This window comes from Melopsittacus undulatus, unplaced genomic scaffold (assembly GCF_012275295.1).
Source record: "Melopsittacus undulatus isolate bMelUnd1 unplaced genomic scaffold, bMelUnd1.mat.Z mat_scaffold_173_arrow_ctg1, whole genome shotgun sequence".
NCBI lineage: Eukaryota > Metazoa > Chordata > Aves > Psittaciformes > Psittaculidae > Melopsittacus > Melopsittacus undulatus.
The window spans coordinates 50,129-69,440 of NW_022994134.1; the positions used below are offsets into that span (position 1 = coordinate 50,129).

Consider the following 19,312-nt stretch of genomic DNA (forward strand, 5'->3'; position numbering starts at 1 on the left):
CGGAGAAAGGCATTTGACTTGCTAAGCCCAACAGCCTCTGAGCTGGGTACCTGATGGGACTGGTGGCTGGTTTGGCCAAGCCTTCCCCAGGTGGGAACAGCATCCTCCCACCATACCCACATTGGTGGTCCTGGGTGGGGGGAGCTGTGCTACAGCTCAGGAGTGCCTTGGCTAAATGGTTCTGGGGAGCAGATCCCTGGGCTACAGCTGATTGGGCTCAGATCCCAACTCTGCCGGGTGGAGTCAGAGGGAAGATGGAAGCCCCATCTCTAATCCTATGCAGGTACCCCAGTTCCCGCCTAACTGGCTCCTCCAGAGCACAGCACATGCCAGGGGAGCCCAAAAAAGCTCCTGTTTCTAGCCTAGCACAGCAATCTTTCCTCCCTTCAAAGCTGTAAAGTTTCATAGTTTGAGAAACAGTTCTTCACCACTGTCTGGGGCACACATTGGCAGGGTGATGACATCTTCCACTCCCTTTCTGGGCTCACTTCCCACAGGTGATCATATCTGGGTCATCCAGAAGCCCCTTCCACAAATTCACATCATGCCAGGACAGTGTTACAGCCTCCCCAGCTTCCTCCTGTGCTTGTGGAGCACCAGTTTAGCTAGTCCTGCCAGAAGGTACTGGCTGAGATTTACAAAGCAGAACCCACTCTAGTGATAATTTTTAGCAGTGCTCCAGCCTTGGTACTGTGCTCAGCAGTCAAAGCTGCAAACACCACAGGGAGATTTATATCCCTGAGTATTGAGTTGAATGGACACAGTGGATTTGGAAAGGAAGTGGTTCAACTAACAATGATGATGATGGGGAAAGAGGGGCTCTACTGCTTGCACATAAATTGGAGCGAGATGTCAGGTATCAACAGGGCGTTTCTGGAAACACCCTTGTAGTGTTTTCCCATCACAGTTCCCACCAAGGCTGTGCTGGGTCTTTCCACTTTGCACTGGAAGGTGGCCTGTGGTAGCCCATGGGCTGGGCTGAAGAGAGGGATGTTAGTGTGGCTCCAGACTTCCCATGACACGAACTGAAAGGAAAAGTTCTGCTGGGTCTGTGCACCCTGGGATTGGTTTGTGGAATTGCCCAGATGTGCCGGTGTTGACAGGTCGGGTGCCCCAGAACTGCTCCTTCAGACAGTCAGAACTGAACAAGAAGTGTGGGGTGGTCATAAAAGAGAAGCCAGATTTGCCATGTGAGCAGCAATATCAAGATCAGAAGGTGCAGGAGCTGATTTCAGAAAAGGCAGGTGCCCTCATCTGCTGAAATACTGGGTAAGAGTCATAGAAGACTGTTTTCCTTGTAGTTTGTTTTACTGAGCAGGTATGTTTAGTTTTAGGAGCAAAGACTCCCACATGCAGGGGTCTGGCTTTGCCCAGATGGGATCTAATGTGGAGTTATATCTGCTCATTGTGATGACGGACATTCTCATCTCATTGCTCCTTCCCTTGCTCATCCTGTTCTCTCTGTTGTCCCTCTCTCCATCTGCAGATCCAATTGACACCCATGCAGAGGCATCCCACAAGCATTATGAGGACTCTTGCAGCCAGCTTTGATGTTCAGTCCTCAATGGCAAAAATCCCAGCTCCCGCCACTCTGGCCATTTTCCTGGCTTGCCTCTTCTCTGGGGCACACGGTCAGACCCCAAGGGCTTTCCAGGAGAGCACCATCCCCTTTGAGGTGCTTAGCCAGGAGCAGGTTTACAGCCTGGTCCAGCCAAGCCTGTTCCAGGATAACAGGCAATCGAACCACTCGGAGATTGTCTCTGGGAGCACCAGCTCTGAGCCACCTCTGCTGCCTGTGTGTGTGAAGCCCACAGATATCAGACACATCTTCAAATACATCAACACCATCGTGTCCTGCACCATCTTCATAGTGGGATCATTGGCAACTCCACACTCCTGAGGATCATTTACAAGAACAAGTGCATGAGGAATGGGCCAAATGTCCTCATTGCCAGCTTGGCATTTGGAGACCTGCTCTACATCCTCATTGCTCTACCCATCAATGTGTATAAGGTAGGTTCCATGTGGCATGAGTGCTGCAGCAGCCTGGCAATCGCAGCAGAGGCATCTGGCAGAGGCTGCCTGGAGAAGCTGTGGCTGCCCCATCCCTGGCAGTGTTCAAGGCCAGGTTGGACACAGGGGCTTGGAGCAAGCTGCTCTAATGGAAGGTGTCCCTGCCCATGGCAGGGGTTGGAGCTGGATGAGCTTTAAGGTCCTCTCCATTACAAACCAGTCTGTGATTCTATGATCTGCTCCCACCTGCCTCTGTGCTCTGGTGACAGAGGCATCAAAATGAGCCTGCTCCTTATTGCATTGCATTTTGGCAAGAGAGGCAGGAAGGGTGTTTCTGCTCTCCAAAAGGATGAGAAAAACATAAACAGACAAAAATCTCAGAGTACATTCCTGGGAAAGCAGAGGTGTTCCCAGCTACAGCTGTGTTATGCAGACACACACAAGCATACAACCTTCCAGATCTTTTAAGTCTCATCTAAAATTACAAGAAAAGAATCACTTGCACTCTTCTGACATCACACCGCAATGTTAGCTGAGCAAAATTCTTGTTCTTGTGCACTGGGCACACCTCTCAACGTACAGCTCAGTTAATCAGCCTCAAGCAAATACAGTTTTTATTTTAGGTAAATGTGGAGACTCTTCCTGAAACAAGGAAGAGAGCTGTATTATAAACCAAGGGCTTCTTGCAGGAGCACTGCCTCCTAAACTTGAGAGAAGAGGTATAAAATAGAAGCAGGGGAACCTGGGCTCTGCAGTAGACCTGAACAAGACCTCGGTATAGAGCAGAAGTCGTGTTACAATATCTGTGAGATGCATCTGAGCTATTACAGCTCTTTCTCACCCACTGCTTGAGTTTTTGGAGCCATAGATTTCTATGAAGGGTTGGAGGGGATGCTGTGAGATGGAGATGGAGCTCCACGTTGGCCTTGAAAGTGGAAGCAGAGTGCCAGAGGAGTTCTGGATTGAGCTGGCTGGATGCTTGGGGGAGAAGGCAGAGAAATTTGAAGTAGGAGGAAGTTGAGAACAACCAGATGTGGCTGTCAGAGGGTCTGAAATCACTCTGAGTAAATACCCTTCAAGTGAAAATGGACTGAAAGCTATACAGGTATTTTAGCTCGAAACAGACATATTCTCCTGATTGATTTGTCTTGCTGCTAAGGCCAAACTAAAGAGCTTGGTTCTGAGTAAGGATAACCTTGGGGTGGGCTCCACGTGTCAGGTTGTGAACCCAGGCTCACTCTCACCTGTAGGCAGATAGGGCCTGGCGGCCAGAAGATATCGTGCTGTACGGAAAGATAAGACCCCTCTCCAGGTAGCCAATAGCGTTTAGGTGATGATACCAGTTTTACGATGCAAGCAGATGGAAATGACATCGTAAACCTAGGCTATATAACGCCGTGTTCTCTCTCAATAAACCCCATTTGCCATCCACCACATTGGTGTCTGTGAGCATTTGGACCGAGGGGCCCAAGGGGGGGCCGTCGCGCTGTTCCTGAACCAGGTCGTCACACCTTTCAAAGGCAACACTCACCCCTATGATGGAGTGCCCTGTATTTCTTCTGCCTTCAGAACATCTTGTCCCCACTGACACCCACGGCTTGCCCCAGCTCAGCCTGGGGCCCCAGCATGTGTTCTATAAGGAATCTAAGTGTGGTAGAGGGCCAGAGTATGGTAAGAGTGGCTTTGAAAGCCAACCAAAAGAAGCTGTCCTTGCAACCCAAAGCCCCTTGCAGCATTTAGGATTCAGATCCATTCAGAGTCTGGGGTCAGGTCCTGGTGTCTGGACCATCCTTCTGTCTAACTGTCATCACACCTCACAATGAGCCCCTGCGGAAATGAATGGTTCCCAGATCAACACAAAACACTGGACAGCACACACTGCATAATCCCAGTGAGGGAACCTCTGAGGGCTTTCAGCTGCTCTTTGTGGGCTTCTCACACCTTGTGGGTAATCACCTGCTCAGCCAGAAAGCCGGACGTGCTTTCCTGAGCAGTTTGCTAATGCCGTGGTTCTTCCCCAGCTCTTGGCAAAGGACTGGCCCTTTGGCGTGCAGGTGTGCAAGCTGGTCCCCTTCATCCAAAAGGCTTCAGTGGGCATTAGGGTCCTCAGCCTTTGTGCTCTCAGCATCGACAGGTGAGAAGCACTTCTACAGCTGCACTGCCCAGCCTGACCCATATTTGACTTACAGCAGGTACCCTCTCTGTAACTAAAAGGCGGAGTGGAGGGCAGCTTTGTCCCGGGAGGTGGACACAAAGTGCTATCATGTAGAGTTGAAATCCAACAGGAACTGACTGTGGTGACAGTTTATATCCTGCTGGAAAAGGTTGGGGGGAAGGTCATGATCTGCTGGAACAATTGCTGGGGTGGGGGGGAAGGGTGGCATCTCCCCCGTGGCAAGTAGATGTTGGCCAAGGATAGCTGCCATCAAGCCCTCTTATCTGATCTTTCCCATTCCACTGAAAGGGAAGGTTCAAGGGTGGAGAAGGAAGGCATAAGGGAAGGGCCTTTGGGAACAACTCTGATCTGCACCTTCTCAGCCCCTTCCTGACAGTTACTTTTCCCACTCTAATCTACTCCTGCTGTGTTTCCCCACATTGGACAGGTACTGAGCAGTGGCATCCTGGAGTCGGATCTAGGGGATAGGAATCCCCATGTGGAAGGCAGTGGAGGTGATGCTGATCTGGGCAGTGGCCATCGTGCTTGCAGTGCCTGAAGCCATAGCCTTCGACATGGTGGAGCTCAGCTACTGGGAACAACACCTGCGGGTGTGCATGCTTGCCTCCGAACAGAAATCCAGCTTCATGATGGTATGTACTTTGTTGCACCCCAGCTGCAGTGCAAGGGGGAGAGAAACACAGGCAACAGAAGCAACTTCTCTCCTTGGTTAGAGGATCAGATGCTTCTGCAGATGGCTTCTTCTAGCCATCAGTGTGAGCACAGGGAGAGAAGTATCAGACAAAGGACTGTAGTGGCAAGGGGCAGTCTTGCTTTGAATATGGGGCCAGAAAACAGACCTTATCATCCTTAAGCTATATCATGTCTTCACCATTGTCCTGGGTTCAGCAGTAGCAGTCATTTTTTCTCCTTCTTGGTAGCTGGTGCAGTGCTGTGTTTTGACTTTCGGGCTGAGAACAGTTGCTGATAGCAAGTATGTTTTGAGTTACTGCTCAAATGTTTGGTTTGTCCAAGGCCTTTTCTGATCTCATGCTCTGCCAGGGAGGAGGGGAAGCCAGGAGGAGGGAGAGATACGGCGCCAGACCCAGGCTAGCCGGGGAGGTATTCCATACCATAGCACGTCATGCTTGGGGAGCTAACTGGAAGTTGGCCGGAAGGGCGGGAGTTAGCTCTCTTCCGGGTTGGGCTTGTTTCGGTGGGTGGTCTCGTATTCTCTCTCCTTGTTTATTTCCTCTATCATTGTTTTTATTAGTGGTAGCAGTAGTGATTTGTGTTATACCTTAATTACTGGATTGGTTTTTATCTCAACCCGTGGGAGTTACATTCCTTTGGTTCTCCTCCCCATCCCTCCGGGAGTGGGGAGGTGGGGGGAAAAGGGGTGTGTGGTACTACGGGAGACTGAAGTGAGGTTTTAAACCATGCAAGCTGTGTGGATTGGTTTTAAACCATGACAACCATCCACATCAGGAGGTCCTGATACATCTCAAGAAGCTTCAGAACCTGTTTCACTGCCCCAGCAGGGCAAAAAGGGTCTCCACAACCAGTCTGCATGGGTAACCTTTATCACAGGACCACCTAAGGGCAAGCAAGGGAATGAAAGCCCTTATACACAAAAGCTCCTTGCAACTGGTTCTCGCAACAAGAGTGCTAAATGGGACTATCAGCCAGATGTAAACCAGCCTTTACTGCTTTAGGTGAGAAAACGTGCCTTGCGAGAAGATATGCGCACTTAGCACAGGAGCTGACACACTTCCACACATCAGAAGTGTCTGATTTGGGCCAGCATCACCATCAGGGCCTGGGTCATCTCATGCCTCATTTATCTCCCCACCTTTCCCCACTTTCCAGTTGCTTTTTCCTTTGCCTGTAGTTCTATCGTGATGTGAAGGACTGGTGGCTTTTTGGCTTCTATTTCTGCCTCCCCTTGTTATGCACTGGCATCTTCTACACTGTCATGTCATGCGAGATGTGGCATGAGAGAGAAATGGCATGAGAACTGCTCTGAATGACCACATGAAACGGGTAAGAAAACCAAGAAGGCAGAAACTGGTATCTTCCAAAGAGGAGGGAGAGCTATTGAAGGGAACATGTGCCTGTGAAGGACATGTATGAGCACAGAGAAGCTGTGGCTGCCTCTTCCCTGGCAATGTTCAAGGCCAGGTTGGACAGGACTTGGAGCAAGCTGCTCCAGTGGAAGGTGTCCCTGCCCATGGCAGGGGCTTGGAAATGGAGGAGCTTTAAGGTCCCTTCTAATCCAAACCATTCTGTGATTCTATGGTTCTATGAGCTAACGTAGCCTGAGGGTGGTCAACAGATACCAGCGGCTGTGGATGGAGCTGCCGGGTGTGCGGTGCCTTTAAGGGCTTCTGAGTTTCTGAGCGGTGCCCGCGGGGGAAGGCTGCAAGGGTCTCTGGGTCCTGAAAGCTCAGCCCTAACGCCGTGGCTGCATCAGCGTGCGGAGGGGGCAGGAGCCTCTCTCAGCGGAGCACAGCGGAGCGCACCTGGGTTGAGGTGTCTTTTGGGTCCATCTGGCAAAGCGCAGCTTCCCCTGCAGCAAGCGCCTCTCATGAGCTGTTGCACAAAGTCGCTGCTGGAAAGGTTTGCTTTGCCTTACCCCCGCCTATTGGGGCGAACCCTCCTCACCCTCATCGGGCCAGCTCTGTCAGCTGAGGAGCTTCAGGAGAGGAGGAAGAGCAGCTCCCCTTGGCACAGCGTGGAAAGGTTACCTCACAGGCCCTGCTCACCTTGCTCTGCACCAGTTCACGCAGGTTGAGGGGGCTGCATTTTGGCAGGGGTGCAGCCCTGCCGGTAGGCAGAAGCCAGGCTCCCCCAGCTCACACCTTTCTGTGCTTTAAAAAGCTTTTCTGTAGCTGCAGCATTGGTTCGCAAATGCTGTTCTGCAAACTGCTCTTCTTGTACAGCCTCTAGGGTGTGAGTTTGATACCCAGCTGGAGGTGGAAAGGCAGCAGATTACGGCTCGGGAGAAGTGCTAGAGACTTTAGGCTTAATTTCTAGCCTAAGTAGTGGTTTTGTCTGCTTTTACCTCAGTCAAGAGGGGAAATAGCCTGGGGGAGATGTGTGAAGGTACTGTGATCTGCAAATGAGGCTACAAAGAGAAGTCACTCAGTCGACACCTCCTGTCCCGGGGCAGGATCAGCTCTTCCCAAGTGAGGCTGTATCTTGCTAAACACCTGAATGGGAAAGGTCTGCAGTGCAGAGCTGGAAAAGCAGAGGGGAACTAAGGGGGGGAGATCTGTTGACTGCAGGTGGATCTCGGAGGAGCCTGAGCCCTGTCTGTGCCCAGGAAGCTTTTGGGAAGCAGCTCGATGTCAGGAGCAAAGTCAGTGGATTTGACTGTGCACTGTTGCAGTTGATGTACAAAGAGCACAGGTCCTGCCCCGCACTGGATGTAGTTGGCTTCTCTGTTTTCACTTAACAGCTGAGTGCAGAACTCATGGTTTGCAGTGACCTGCCTGATGTGACCTGCTTGGCTGACTTGGTTTAGGAGCTCACAGAAATCTCCCCCAACATCAGATAAGATCAGAACTTCAGCCTTCAAAAGGGCTTTAATGTAACTGCTCGGTGCCAGAACTATAGAGCTCATTAGCTCTGTTTGTATCTTTCTTTTCCACTTGGAAAGGTTCCCTTCAGGTAGAGAGCCTTCCATCTGCAGCCAGCTGAAGTGCATCAAGCAAAGGCAACGTGGGCTTAATTGATAGGGCTAACCATTAGTGCTTGTAGTTCTGCAAAGCCAGAGTTGTGCAGGAAGAACATGAATTTCTGGCTTTCCTGAGCCACCATCTCTGCCAGAAATCCTTTCTTCCCAGCCTCTTCCAGACTTGCTTCCAAAACGCTTGAGTCTTTGACCTGCTTCTAAATGAAATGAAGTGTTTTTCAAGAAAGATGTGTTCATTTCAATGTCTTCCTCCTCCCCACTGCTTTGGCTGAGACCTGACAAGTCTCAGGTTAAGTTTTTACAAAGGGTAGAGGATAGAAAACCCCCAAGCTATGGGAAAGACTGCAACATTATCCAGCTGCTCAGGTACCAAAGAGCCTGCCCAGAGAAGAGGCTTCTTCAGAGCCCTGAGCTGCAGGAGGAGGTTGTTAACTTTGAGGCACAGAGTGGCCTTTGCTCCAGTGCTCCTGCACTGACTTTGTAAAGGGTGAATAGAGCACCCAGGTGAAAAGGTGCTGGTGAGTGTGGAGCTGGGAGGTGCTGCCCCATCCCCTGCTGTGGGACTGGGTTCAGAGGCCCTGAAGGGAGAGCAGAAGGCAAAGGCTTTCCCAGAAGGAAACAGTTCATTTTCTAACAAGGGAAGGTGGCTGCAGGCAGCTCCTGGGTGTTTGCTTCTAACAGTGCAATGCCCACCTTGCTGGGACAGAGGGAAAGAGAAGTTTCAGAGAAGTAATGGAAGGACAGAAGCTGAGGTGGATGATTTCCCACTAGGGAGTGATGTGCCTGTAGGTAAGATGCTGACTGGGAACTCCTCCAGGCTTTCCAAAGGGTCTTTAATGTGTTGCCTTGTGGGACAGTAATGTATGTGCCTTTGAATGAGAGTCACCCTGGACACCCTTGTACTTCCTGACAACTTCAACAGTACAACCAGCATTTCTTTACTGTCCTCTTGTTCTGAGATGGTGTAGATTAGGCCTTAAGAACTGGCAGGCACAGCTGTTAATTGCTGGTCTGTCTCCATTCCCTGGCAGGCCTCAGTTTAAACCAGAAGGGTGGTTGCATCCACCTGCACCTGATGGGGAGCACCTTCTGGCCATGGGACAGGCAGCCGAGGTGTCTTCATGCTCTGGTTTCTCTTGCCCATGCAGCATCCAAGTGTTCCACTGCCTGAAGCACAAGGGCACGGGTGGGCGGACGCTGCTGGTGGATGGTTTCTATGCAGCAGAGCAAGTTCTCCAGTGCGCCCCAGACCAATTTGAGCTGCTCACCAAGGTCCCAGTGAAGCACGAGTATGTTGAGAATGTGGGAGACTGCCACAACCACATGATTGGAATTGGGCCAGTTCTCAATGTCTACCCCTGGAACAATGAGCTTTATCTCATTAGGTAACACCCATGTGAGGCCTCTTGCTAATGGGGAGGAGAAGAGATTGTGTTAGACAAGGGAAGGTTTTCAGGAGGTATCCTAGACTGACACCTAATGGGAGGTGTCTCTGCCTGGGACAGGGGTTGGAACTGGATGAAATTTAAGATCCTTTCCAAGCCAAACCAGCCTGGTTCTATGAAAAAGCAATCTATATCTGTGGGGCAGTGGTGAAGCAACAGGAGCAGTCCATGTTTCCTCCTGAGCTGTGCACTGCTGCTTTAGAGAAAGTGTGAGAACCACCCAGCCAAGGATGGGTGTCAGTGCTCAGCTCTGGCTTTTCACTCCTCACCCTCACTTCAGCTCCATGCCCTCATCTCCTTTCATTTGAGAGGCAGTAGGATTCAGCCCTTCTTTGAAAAAGCCTCTAGGAATCAGCCTGGCATACAAGGAGAGTGTGGACTATGCCACTTCCAAAGGAAATTTGGGCTGTGTTCTGGAACTCCAGCCTGGCTGAGTGCAGGAGCCTGTCCAGCACTGCTTTGCACTCTTATTCTCACAGCCTGTGGCCTTGCCCTTTGCTGTAGCACATCCTTCTATAGGATACCAACAAGAACAGTTTTACACTTGATAGTAAACTCCTTGCTCCCAGTGCTGGGTATTCTCCTGACAGTCCTGCACTTGCAGTGTAAACTCTCATGTCATCTCTCTGGCCTCCCTTAAATACTGCCTAATCCCCCAGGCTCTTGTGCTTCCCTGTGTGAATACCTGGCTGTGCTCATGGAGCCATGTGGGCAGTCCCTGACCTCTTCTTTGCTTGTAGATACAACAACTATGATCGTGCTGTCATCAACATGGTGCCGTACGACGCTGTGCATCGCTGGTACGCTGCTCACTGCACCCTCACCACTGAGCTCCGGAGACCAGAGAATGAGCTCTGGGTCAAACTGAAGCCAGGCAAGGTAGGGCTTGGAGCTGGGAGAGCCGCCTGGGTTTTGTGCAGGGAGGGAAGCATGGTCCTTTGGATGTGCTTGCTGCCACTAAGGTGACTGCTTCAGGCAAGCTCCACATACTGCAGCTTTCTATGCAGCTCTTGTAAGGTGGCCTGTATTACAGTACTGGCATCTGTTGCGGGGGGGATGTGTTCCTCCTGTTCTAAAAGAATATGAGCTTCCAGGTAAGGCAGAAATGCTTAGTTCAAGCCCTGCCTCAGGGTCAGGTTAGGCCCAGCTAGAGGAGAGGAGAAAGATGATCTCAGTCACTGCAGTGAGGATCCTCAGAAGCAGAGGGGCTGGGAGCACTTGGTGTTCAACCTTTAACTTCTTCCAAAAGAAACTTCCAGCGTGATGAAAATACAAAGGTGTAGGAAGCTGAATTTTCTTGTGCTCTTTGAACCCTCACGTTGCCAGTGAGTCACAGGAGACGTGGGCAGTGTCCCAGAAGCAGCCTTAGCACACTTTGGTATTGGAAGGAAAAAGCTCTGCCCTGTGCTTTGAAAGGCTGATGCTGTGTTCAGCATTGGAGGAGCTTGAAGAGTTGGAGCCACAGTTGTAGACCTGAAGGTGTTGCAGTGCATAGCTTCTTCATTCAGCCATGTCTGCTTGAAGGGGTTTTATTCCTCAGGGGCTAGATTCAGCCTGAGGCCAGGGCCCCAGAAATGAAAGGATCCAGTGGGGAAATGGATGATTTTAGAATCCCCCTTCTGTTCCTGAGGATGCTGGGGGGAAGTGACACTCTAGAGAAAGGAGATGGCTCCCTTGTTGCTGATGAACTGTTGCCCAGCCTCTCCAGTAGAAAAGCAAAGAAACAGCCCAGAATGTGTCTCTGTGCTTTGCTAGCCCTGGTGTTTTAACTCCTGGTGAGCAGCAGAGCAGAACGGCTGCTTCAGGTGGAGCAGCTGTGCTAGATCACATGAAACATCTGGCTGTGGTCTTGTGCTGTGTGACAGTGATGAGCAGGGGTGGTCATGCCCACCCTGGCAAACCTGACAGTGTTGCACATACCTCAAACACCTCCACCCTCTCTGAGCCATTCCCGGTGCCTGTTCAGGAGAGGGAGCAAGTGGAAGCCAAAAGAAGTTGCGGGAGCTCCGTGGGACCCTGTTCTGCCTTTGAGCACAGCCACCCCTTGCTGTCTGCACCTAGGCTGGTTGCTCCAGCCCCTCAGACTGCCTTGGCTCTCCATGGGAAGTGCTCCTCCAACCTAGTGCCTTCAGGGTTTGGACTCTTTGCATTTATCCCTGCTATTCAGCCTACTGCCAGCTAGAATTCTAGGTTTTTGGGTTGTTTTCTTCAGCAGAGCAGAATGGAAATCTTTGGGGCTTTGTCTCACCCCAGGCTGGACTTCACCTCTTCTAGAGAAAAGCAAAATCTGGCCCTTGTTTGATGTGAACAAGACACTACTCAAATTGAGGGGTGTTGGCAAATTTCAGTGGCTTCTTAAACATACCACGTATCCCAAGAGCAGTGACTGATACAAGCCATGCTGCTGGAGAGGTGGCCTGCAAAGGGAGAACCCCCTCTTGGGAGGGTTTTTCTGAAGAGCTTTAGGTTAGAAGGAACAGGGGAAGTAGCAAGAGCAGCATGTTGGGAAGGAGAGCTGTGTTAGATGAGGGATGTAGGTCTCGTGTTTCCTTGACTTCCAGTAATGCCATTTGTGTGTTCTTGTGCTTGAATTGAGGGCGAAGACTCAGCAGCCACAGGATTTGCTGTAAGATCTCCACCTGTGCCTGCTCCTTCACCTTTCCTGAAGAAGGGCTTTGTGTAAGGTTGTCATTTCACCAGCTGCTGGATGGGGCTGACCAGTTTGGGTGGTGTTTTCACCAGATCCTCCTGCGTATGGAGGCAGTGAACACGAAGGTGCCTTTTGCCTCCAGCTAACTGGGGGATAAACTGGTCTGGCACATCAAAGGGATGCAGTGTAAAGAACAAAGGCAAATCCTGTTGTTAGTAGAAACACTGGAATGCTAGAAACATGGGAGTTTAAGAACCAAGAGGGGATTATTGTAGGAGTTGTGGCTTTGGAGGTGTCTGCTCTGGTATACTAGACCTTAAAGCAGGACTGGTCCCTTTCACCCCTGGCCCTCCTGTGCAAGCAGGATGCTCTTGTGTCCAGGGTACAAGTGCTACATTTGCTGCCTTCATTAATCTAAACACTGACTGTATAGATTCTAGTGCTGAGAGACTCCTGCAAGTGTGGCCTGAGCTGCCTGAGGTTGATTTTCACAGTATTTCCCACTGCTGCAGGTGCCAGGAGCTTCCCAGTGTTGGCTTGGCAGGGAGCTGTGGATCAGAGGGGAGGGGTTGAGGAAGGGAAACATGAGCCATGGTGGCAGGTAACAGCAGCCTGAAGTGAGCTGGTTCTGCCAGGTTCATCTCTCCAGGATGGGTTCCCACCCCTGTGAACAGCAGCCTCGGGCACAGGCAGGAATTGAGTATTCCTCTAGGCTGAGGTAGTGAATTCCCTGAGCAGCCTGCAGCATCCAGTCTGTTACTTTCTTTGCCAGGTTCTCCTTGAGTTCCAGTTACACCAGCACAATGTAGCTGGTGAGTTTTACACATCTTCGTTGATGGTGTGGAAGTAGCAAACCTCAGTGGTTCCATACACAGTCCCACTCTGGTGCTCTGGGGGTGGCTTTCACCTGTGCTGCTCGGTGAATCCCTGGCTGGGAGTGTGGTGGTGACAGCAAACCATCTCTGTGTTCTGAGCCAAAGGATCCGTATTTGAAAGCCTGGTGTAGTGGGGTCTTCTCACAAATTATTTGTGGGTACCGAGGGTTCCTGAACTCTTTTTGCCTCCCTGTGCCTCCATGATGTGAGGGGAATACTGTGGACATCAGCTTTATCTGCCGCTGCCCTCAGCTGGAGCGGGCAGCTCTGGGGCTGACGCAAGTATGTTGGTGACAGGTCATAATGACATAGGTGCCTTCCTGCCAGGGAACGTGGTGGCTCTCACTACTCACCCTGCTGTTGCCAAGGGCTGCGCACTTCAGACGTCAGCCTCCTCTTAAGAGCCAACCCCAGGCCAGCACACTCCTCGGGGGGCCTGTGTAACCTCTCTGGGGGAATTGCTTATGGTGAATGTAGAAGAACACATTTCCTCAACGGTGTTACTCTAATGTAGCCACTCCAGCACTAAACCATGGAGTGGAAAGGGCTTTGTTTAAATCCTGAGTTTCATCTTCCCCTGCTTCCCACGAGGGCTAAATTCTTCCTGTGCAGCTTCATCTGGAGGACCAGGGCTTTTTGGCAGTCAGTGCCTGGTGAGCCGGACACTTGCCGTGCGTGTCAGGGAACAGGCTCTCTCTGCTCTAATGCCACTGGATCAGGTTTCGTAATCTAGTTCTTTCAGCCAATAAATGATGAACTGCTTCCTTCTGTTTCCCCTTCCCTGGTGATCCCATGGATGTGTGGCTTAGCTTTTCCAAAGCTAAGCGCCAAGTCTCTAGATAAATTATTTATAAAGTGATCATCTTAACAAAATACACATTTCAAGCAATCAGGAGCTTGAAACTTAAGTCTGTATTCCCCATCAACGTCGAATAAACGTGAGGAGCAGTAACCGAGGCAGCTCGGTTGCATTCTCATCGGTAGTTCTTGCATCGGCCACAAGGTGGCAGAAGAGGTAAGAAATTGCCCACCCGACGTGGGTTTGGGATTAGCGGTGCCCCTTTGAATCCCAGCCTGATTTGGGACGAGGGGACCTTAAAGCCCATCCAGTTCAGACCCAGCACTGGTGTTTTGTCTCCTCCGGGTGCCCTTGGGACCAGACTCCTCCCTCTTGGCTGTGCAGCACAGCCCCTCATTCAGCTCTCAGTGCTCCCAGAGTGCTCAATGTGGTAAAACCAGAGCCCCCCCATTTACCTGCTGGTCACACCAGGAACCCCATTTGCCCCCAGTACACCTCAGAGCTTCCTGTTCCCCCACAGTGTGCCCCAGAGCTCCCAGCTCACCTGCGGGTCACAGGGCTGCACTGGTGCATCACCCACCTCAGTCCTCCCTGTTAGCTCTTGGATCCCACTGAAGGCTTTCCGTGGGGAAGAGAAGCACAGGGACTGTGCACAGAAGGAATGGGAGGTGAGGGGTTTGGGAAGGGGTGTCTTTGTGAGCAGTGAGAACTGACTGGGCTCTCTGATGGAGTGGGGTTTTTTTGAGGAGGAAGTCAGCAGGAGCCTGCTGCCAGTCCCATTTGTGTGATCCTCATAGGAAAAGGTACCATTGGTTGCCGTCTGTTTCCAGTGTAAAAGGAAAAGGAAGGAACTTCACTCTTTCCAGTCTGTCCTTCCCCAAAACTGGGTGTTTTTTGAGACCTTCAGCTTTCCCTGAGCAGGGAAAATCCTATGGAGCCATGGAGGCGGCCAGGGGTTGTTCTGCCCACCCTGAGTGGCAAGTCTGCTTCCAGAGAGAGGAAGATGCCTGGTGCTGGCTCCCAGCTCCTTCCAGGGCCCTGCAGAGGTTTGTGACCAGCAGATTCCACCCTTGTGACCGTGCCCTGGGCTAGGAAATGTGGGCACTTCCCATGGGGATGGCCGCTTGCTCCATCCCACTCCTCCCCAGTAAGTCCAGGAGGGTCTGAGCACAGGGCTGGGGACCAAAGAGTGCTGAGAAGAGGGTGTTCAAAGAGGTCTCTCTGCAGCACCCATGCCCTGGCGTTTGGGGGCTATTCCTGGGCATGTGAAAGGAGGCATTTCCTGCTGGGAAGAGTTCTCTTGTGCTGTGCTTTCGTGAAAGCAAGCACCTCACTGGCTGTTTGCCTTTAGGTATTAGAGAAGTGGGTGGTTTCCCTGAGCTGGAGGAAAGACAGATTGATTTTGGCCATGCAAAGCTCTTCCCTGCTGCTGCTCACAGACAATGTCACCTTCAGGTGCAAACCCAGACAGGACACATCACCCAGCCAAATGCAGGTGATGTGAGTGGAGGCAGCAGTAATTGGGCTGACAGCAATGGCCCTGGCCATGCTCACGGGCAGGAAGGAAGGGGTGAGAGCTGGGACGTGTTGTGTTCACCTGTAGGTGATGAGCTCTGCTATGAAGGTCGGTGGTTCATGGTGTCATGGGCATTGCCTATAGAGTTGCATTTTACCATTTATGCACTCTTAATCCCTGTTTGTTACTCTTGGTGCTTTGCAAATCCTTATCACAGTTCTCTTAGGGCTTCTGAAGCCCTGCTGGAGCTGGAGGAATGCTTAAATCCTTCATCTTCCACTTCCCAGTGAGCCTTGTCCTGCCTTTGCTGCAGGTGCACAAGGTCCCCATCTCAGAGCTGGGGGGAGGCTTCCCCTGCTGCTGATGGGTGATGCTGCTTTCGTGGTGTTGAGCCCTGGTGCTCTCACCTCCTGCCCCGGCATCAGTCGAGGCTCTAAGATCATAGAAGGGTCACAGACACTCCCCCTCTTCCCCAGGTCCCACCACCAGCAGTTGTAGCAGCCTGTGAGCTGAGGCAGGAAGAAAAGCTGGGCCCACAATGAACCCCTGTGCTGCACCGGGGCCCGAGGAAGAGTTGCCAGCTTCCTCCCTGGCTGAGCTGACAGCCCTGGCACCGAGCAGAGGCATGGTGACCATCAGCCTGAGCTTCAGCTCCTCTGCCCTGACGCAGAGATGCTGTTGTCCAGCTGGTGCTGATGGAGCCTCGGCTCCATCCTGCTGCTACTTGGTGAGTCTGGGCTGGGCCGGGGATCCCATGGGATGGGTTGTGGTGCTGGGAGCAGCCCAGCGGAGGGGTGACACTGATGGGGCTCCTTGGCTGGGTGACAGTGACAGCTCAATGGGGACCCCAAGACTGCCATTCCCATGACATGCACCCTTGGGGACCTGCCCTGGCTTCAGTCCCAGCAGGGTCATGGTGGCAGTGGCTGCTCCATCCACTGGTAGATGAAGAGCAGGAACAGGGTTTGCTTTTGCCTTCGCACTTCCTGTTGGAGCACAAGGACTGAGAGCTCCTTGACATGTAGGTGGCCGGAGGGGCAAACCTGGCTGTGAAATGGTGCGGTGCAGTGCAGTGCAGTGCCAGGGGTCAGATAACACTGAGAATGTTAAGTGATCAGAGTTCGTCTCTCAGCCCTCTCTGAGGCATTGCCATGGTTCACAGCCAGCTCCCTGCAAGCCCTGGAGAGGCAGACCCCTTTGCTGCCAGAGCTTGGATCTCCTATAAAGCATCGAACCACAGGGTGGTTTGTGATGGAAGGGACGTTAAAGCTCCTCCAGTTCCAACTCCTGCCACAGACATGGACGCCTTCCAGTAGAGCAGCTTGCTCCAGGCCCCCTGTGTCCAACCTGGCCTTGAACGCTGCCAGGGATGGGGCAGCCACAGCTTCTCTGGGCACCCTGTGCCAGCGCCTCAGCACCCTCACAGGGAAGAGCTTCTGCCTAAGAGCTCATCTCAGTCTCCCCTCTGGCAGGTTCAAGCCATTCACCTTGTCCTGTCCTTCCAGGACCTTGTCCAAAGCCCCTCTCCAGATTTCTTGCAGCATAATACAAGAAATTTCTTGCAAACCTCATGCAGCAGAAGCACATCAGAATGCAACGCTGGTACATTGATTTTCCGGAGAACTTTTAGCTCGAAGATGCTGCCGTGTATCTAGGCTGTAAAAGTGCAATTTCATGCACTCTGAAATGCCCCCTCTAAGTGTGGCCATGACTGTCCTGCTGCAGTTCCCTTAAACCTCCAGCTGGGGAGAGGCCCCTGGGGGGTTTCCACTTCAAAACAAGCCAACAAGCTGTTTCCATCAGGGATGTCTTCAGACCCTTCACCCCTGAGGGTGCCCGTTTCAGGTAAAAAGTAATTTCTTCCCGGGGGAAGATTTCACTTGAACTTAGAAAAGTAGTTACAGAAATCCCCATCTTAAAGACAAAATCCATGTCAGCCCCTGGTGAAAGTGCCATAGAGCCTCCCTGGTGTCCCAGTGCTGGCGGGCAGGAAAGTGCAGACCCGCAGTGTGGCTGCCAAAGTATAAAACTCTCTCTTTTCCCAGGTGCAGCTCAACAGCAGAAGGGGAGAGTCGATGACAAGCAGCAGGTACAGGGGGAAATGTGGCAGCTCGTGGGCATAGGCAGCTGGGAGATGCCCACTGCTGGCTTGAGGAAGATGCACTAAGCTCCAAGAACTGGGTGCTGGGTATAAAAGCAGGAAGTTGATCCATTGTTGTAAGGGAAGGCCTTTCTGGCCTTTCTGAGCTGCACACACACTTCCCCTCCACCTCCCTCCTAGTCAGAGCCAAAGGCAGTCTGACCCTCCAGGGCTGTGAAGCCCTGGGACAGGTTGGGGCAGCAGCAGCAGCAAGGAGACTACAGAGAAGTGTGCAGATAGTCACAGAATCCCAGCCTGGTTTGTGTTGGAAGGGACCTTCAAGCTCCTCCAGTTCCAGCCCCTGCTACAGGCAGGGGCACCTTCCACTAGAGCAGGTTGCTCCAAGCCCTTGTGTCCAACCTGGCCTTGAACACAGCCAGGGATGGGGCAGCCACAGCTTCTCTGGGCACCCTGTGCCAGCACCTCAGCACCCTCACAGGGAAGAGCTTCTGCCTAAAGAGCTCATCCCTCCCTGCTTCCCGGTCTCATGAATTTGTGTGAAGCACTCCCTTAGGACTGGGTGTACCTGAAGGGCTGAGCCAGTTTTTCATCCATGGGGTGCCAGAACCAATGTTCCCTCACCACTGTGGTGGGTAAAGCCGCCTGGGCTTTACGCAGCTGCTGCCTCTGCCAGCTCTTTGTTGCATGCAGATGATCAGCAGCTCTGGACCCCTCCTGATCCCGATACAATCTCTGGAGAAGCCCCACCTTTGGTGTTTTCTTTGTACTTCTCTAGGCCTTGCATGTGGAGGAGTCTCAGTGGAAAGCACAGAGGTGGAGGATGTGGTGAGCATTTGCTTCCAAATTGGAGGCAGCGTTGACCAGCCACAGCTGAGGATGACACCAGAGGTCATGTATGCACCATCAAGGCATCCTGATCCACCAGAACCAGGTACTGGACCTCCCACCTCCTGCTGTGACTGTGGGAGCTGCCTCAAGGAGGAGCCTTGCAGAACATCGATGTGCCTCCAAGCAGAGAGGATGTCTTTGTCGCTGATGCTGCACCCCCAGGGCTCCCCCTCCAGCAGCTACACATGCTGAGCCTTGGCTAGAAAAGATTTGGAGCAACAGGAATGCATTAGTTTGCCTGGAAATTCCCTCTTGAATTTGAAGGATGAGCTGGTTTCAGTTTCTCCTTGAGACTTCCTGGGAATACAGAATCACCCGAAGGAAAAGAAAGATGTTGAAGGCAAATGAATGGGAGCTTGCTGCCACAGACTCCCCTTAGTTACAGGGTAATAGAGAACATTACATGGATTTTAATCATGAGTCCTGGGTTCACTACCCCAAGTCTTGCCATTAAAAGAACATATGAAGATCCTTTGTCCTGAGAAGTTGTCCACATTTTTGTAAGTATGTGAGTAATTGCTGAGTAATGCAGTTTGTTTGAGTTCACAATCCCAGGACAACAGTTCCTCTGTTGTTCTGAAATGTCCCCATTGTAGCGCAAGGAGAAGGGTCTTCTGTGCAGTGGAGTTCCTGGCACATAATGCCACTTGCTCAGAAGGGTGGGATGCACATGTGGAAGGCAGCTGAGCCATGTAATTCCAGCTTAAAGGGCTGCATCTCCATCAGCAGCACCAGGATTTTCAGGCATCTTTTAAAATGCAGGGAGGGCACACAGAGAATTTTGTTTCCCTCTGACTTTCAGGGAAAGCCAGGCACTATGTACCCTGCGTGCTATGGAAGGGTGAGAGCCTTGGGCATCTCCTGACCACAGCTGCTCTTGGCACATACCGTGATGGAGAGGGGTGATGGGCACAGGTTACTCCTGGGGAGATCCCAACTGGACACAAGAGGATCATGTTTCACCATGCAAACTATCAGCCATTGAATCATCTCCCCAGGGAAGTGGTGAAATTCCCAGGGGAACTGGACCCTGTCGAGGTCCTGCTGGACAGGGTGCTGGGCCAAGCCATGCTCCAGAGAGCAGCATTGGTGGCATCATGCTCTCGGAATGCTGCACCTGGGGCTGTAGTTCAGCCTGGGAAGAAGCAGCTCTCGCGCAGCTGAGGCCGGGAA

General features: G+C 51.9%; 1 protein-coding gene and 1 pseudogene across 1 annotated transcript; both read left to right on the forward strand.

Moving 5' to 3' along the window:
- Positions 1-1,160: 1,160 nt before the first annotated feature.
- Positions 1,161-6,307, forward strand: LOC115946326 (endothelin receptor type B-like; annotated as a pseudogene).
- Positions 6,308-8,953: 2,646 nt separating this feature from the next.
- LOC117438363 (trimethyllysine dioxygenase, mitochondrial-like) lies at positions 8,954-12,106 on the forward strand. The gene is made up of 3 exons (XM_034073906.1): positions 8,954-9,250; positions 10,051-10,189; positions 12,053-12,106. Exons 1-3 carry the CDS (start codon positions 8,961-8,963, stop codon positions 12,104-12,106), a joined length of 483 nt encoding a protein of 160 aa, XP_033929797.1. The 5' UTR covers positions 8,954-8,960.
- Positions 12,107-19,312: the final 7,206 nt, after the last annotated feature.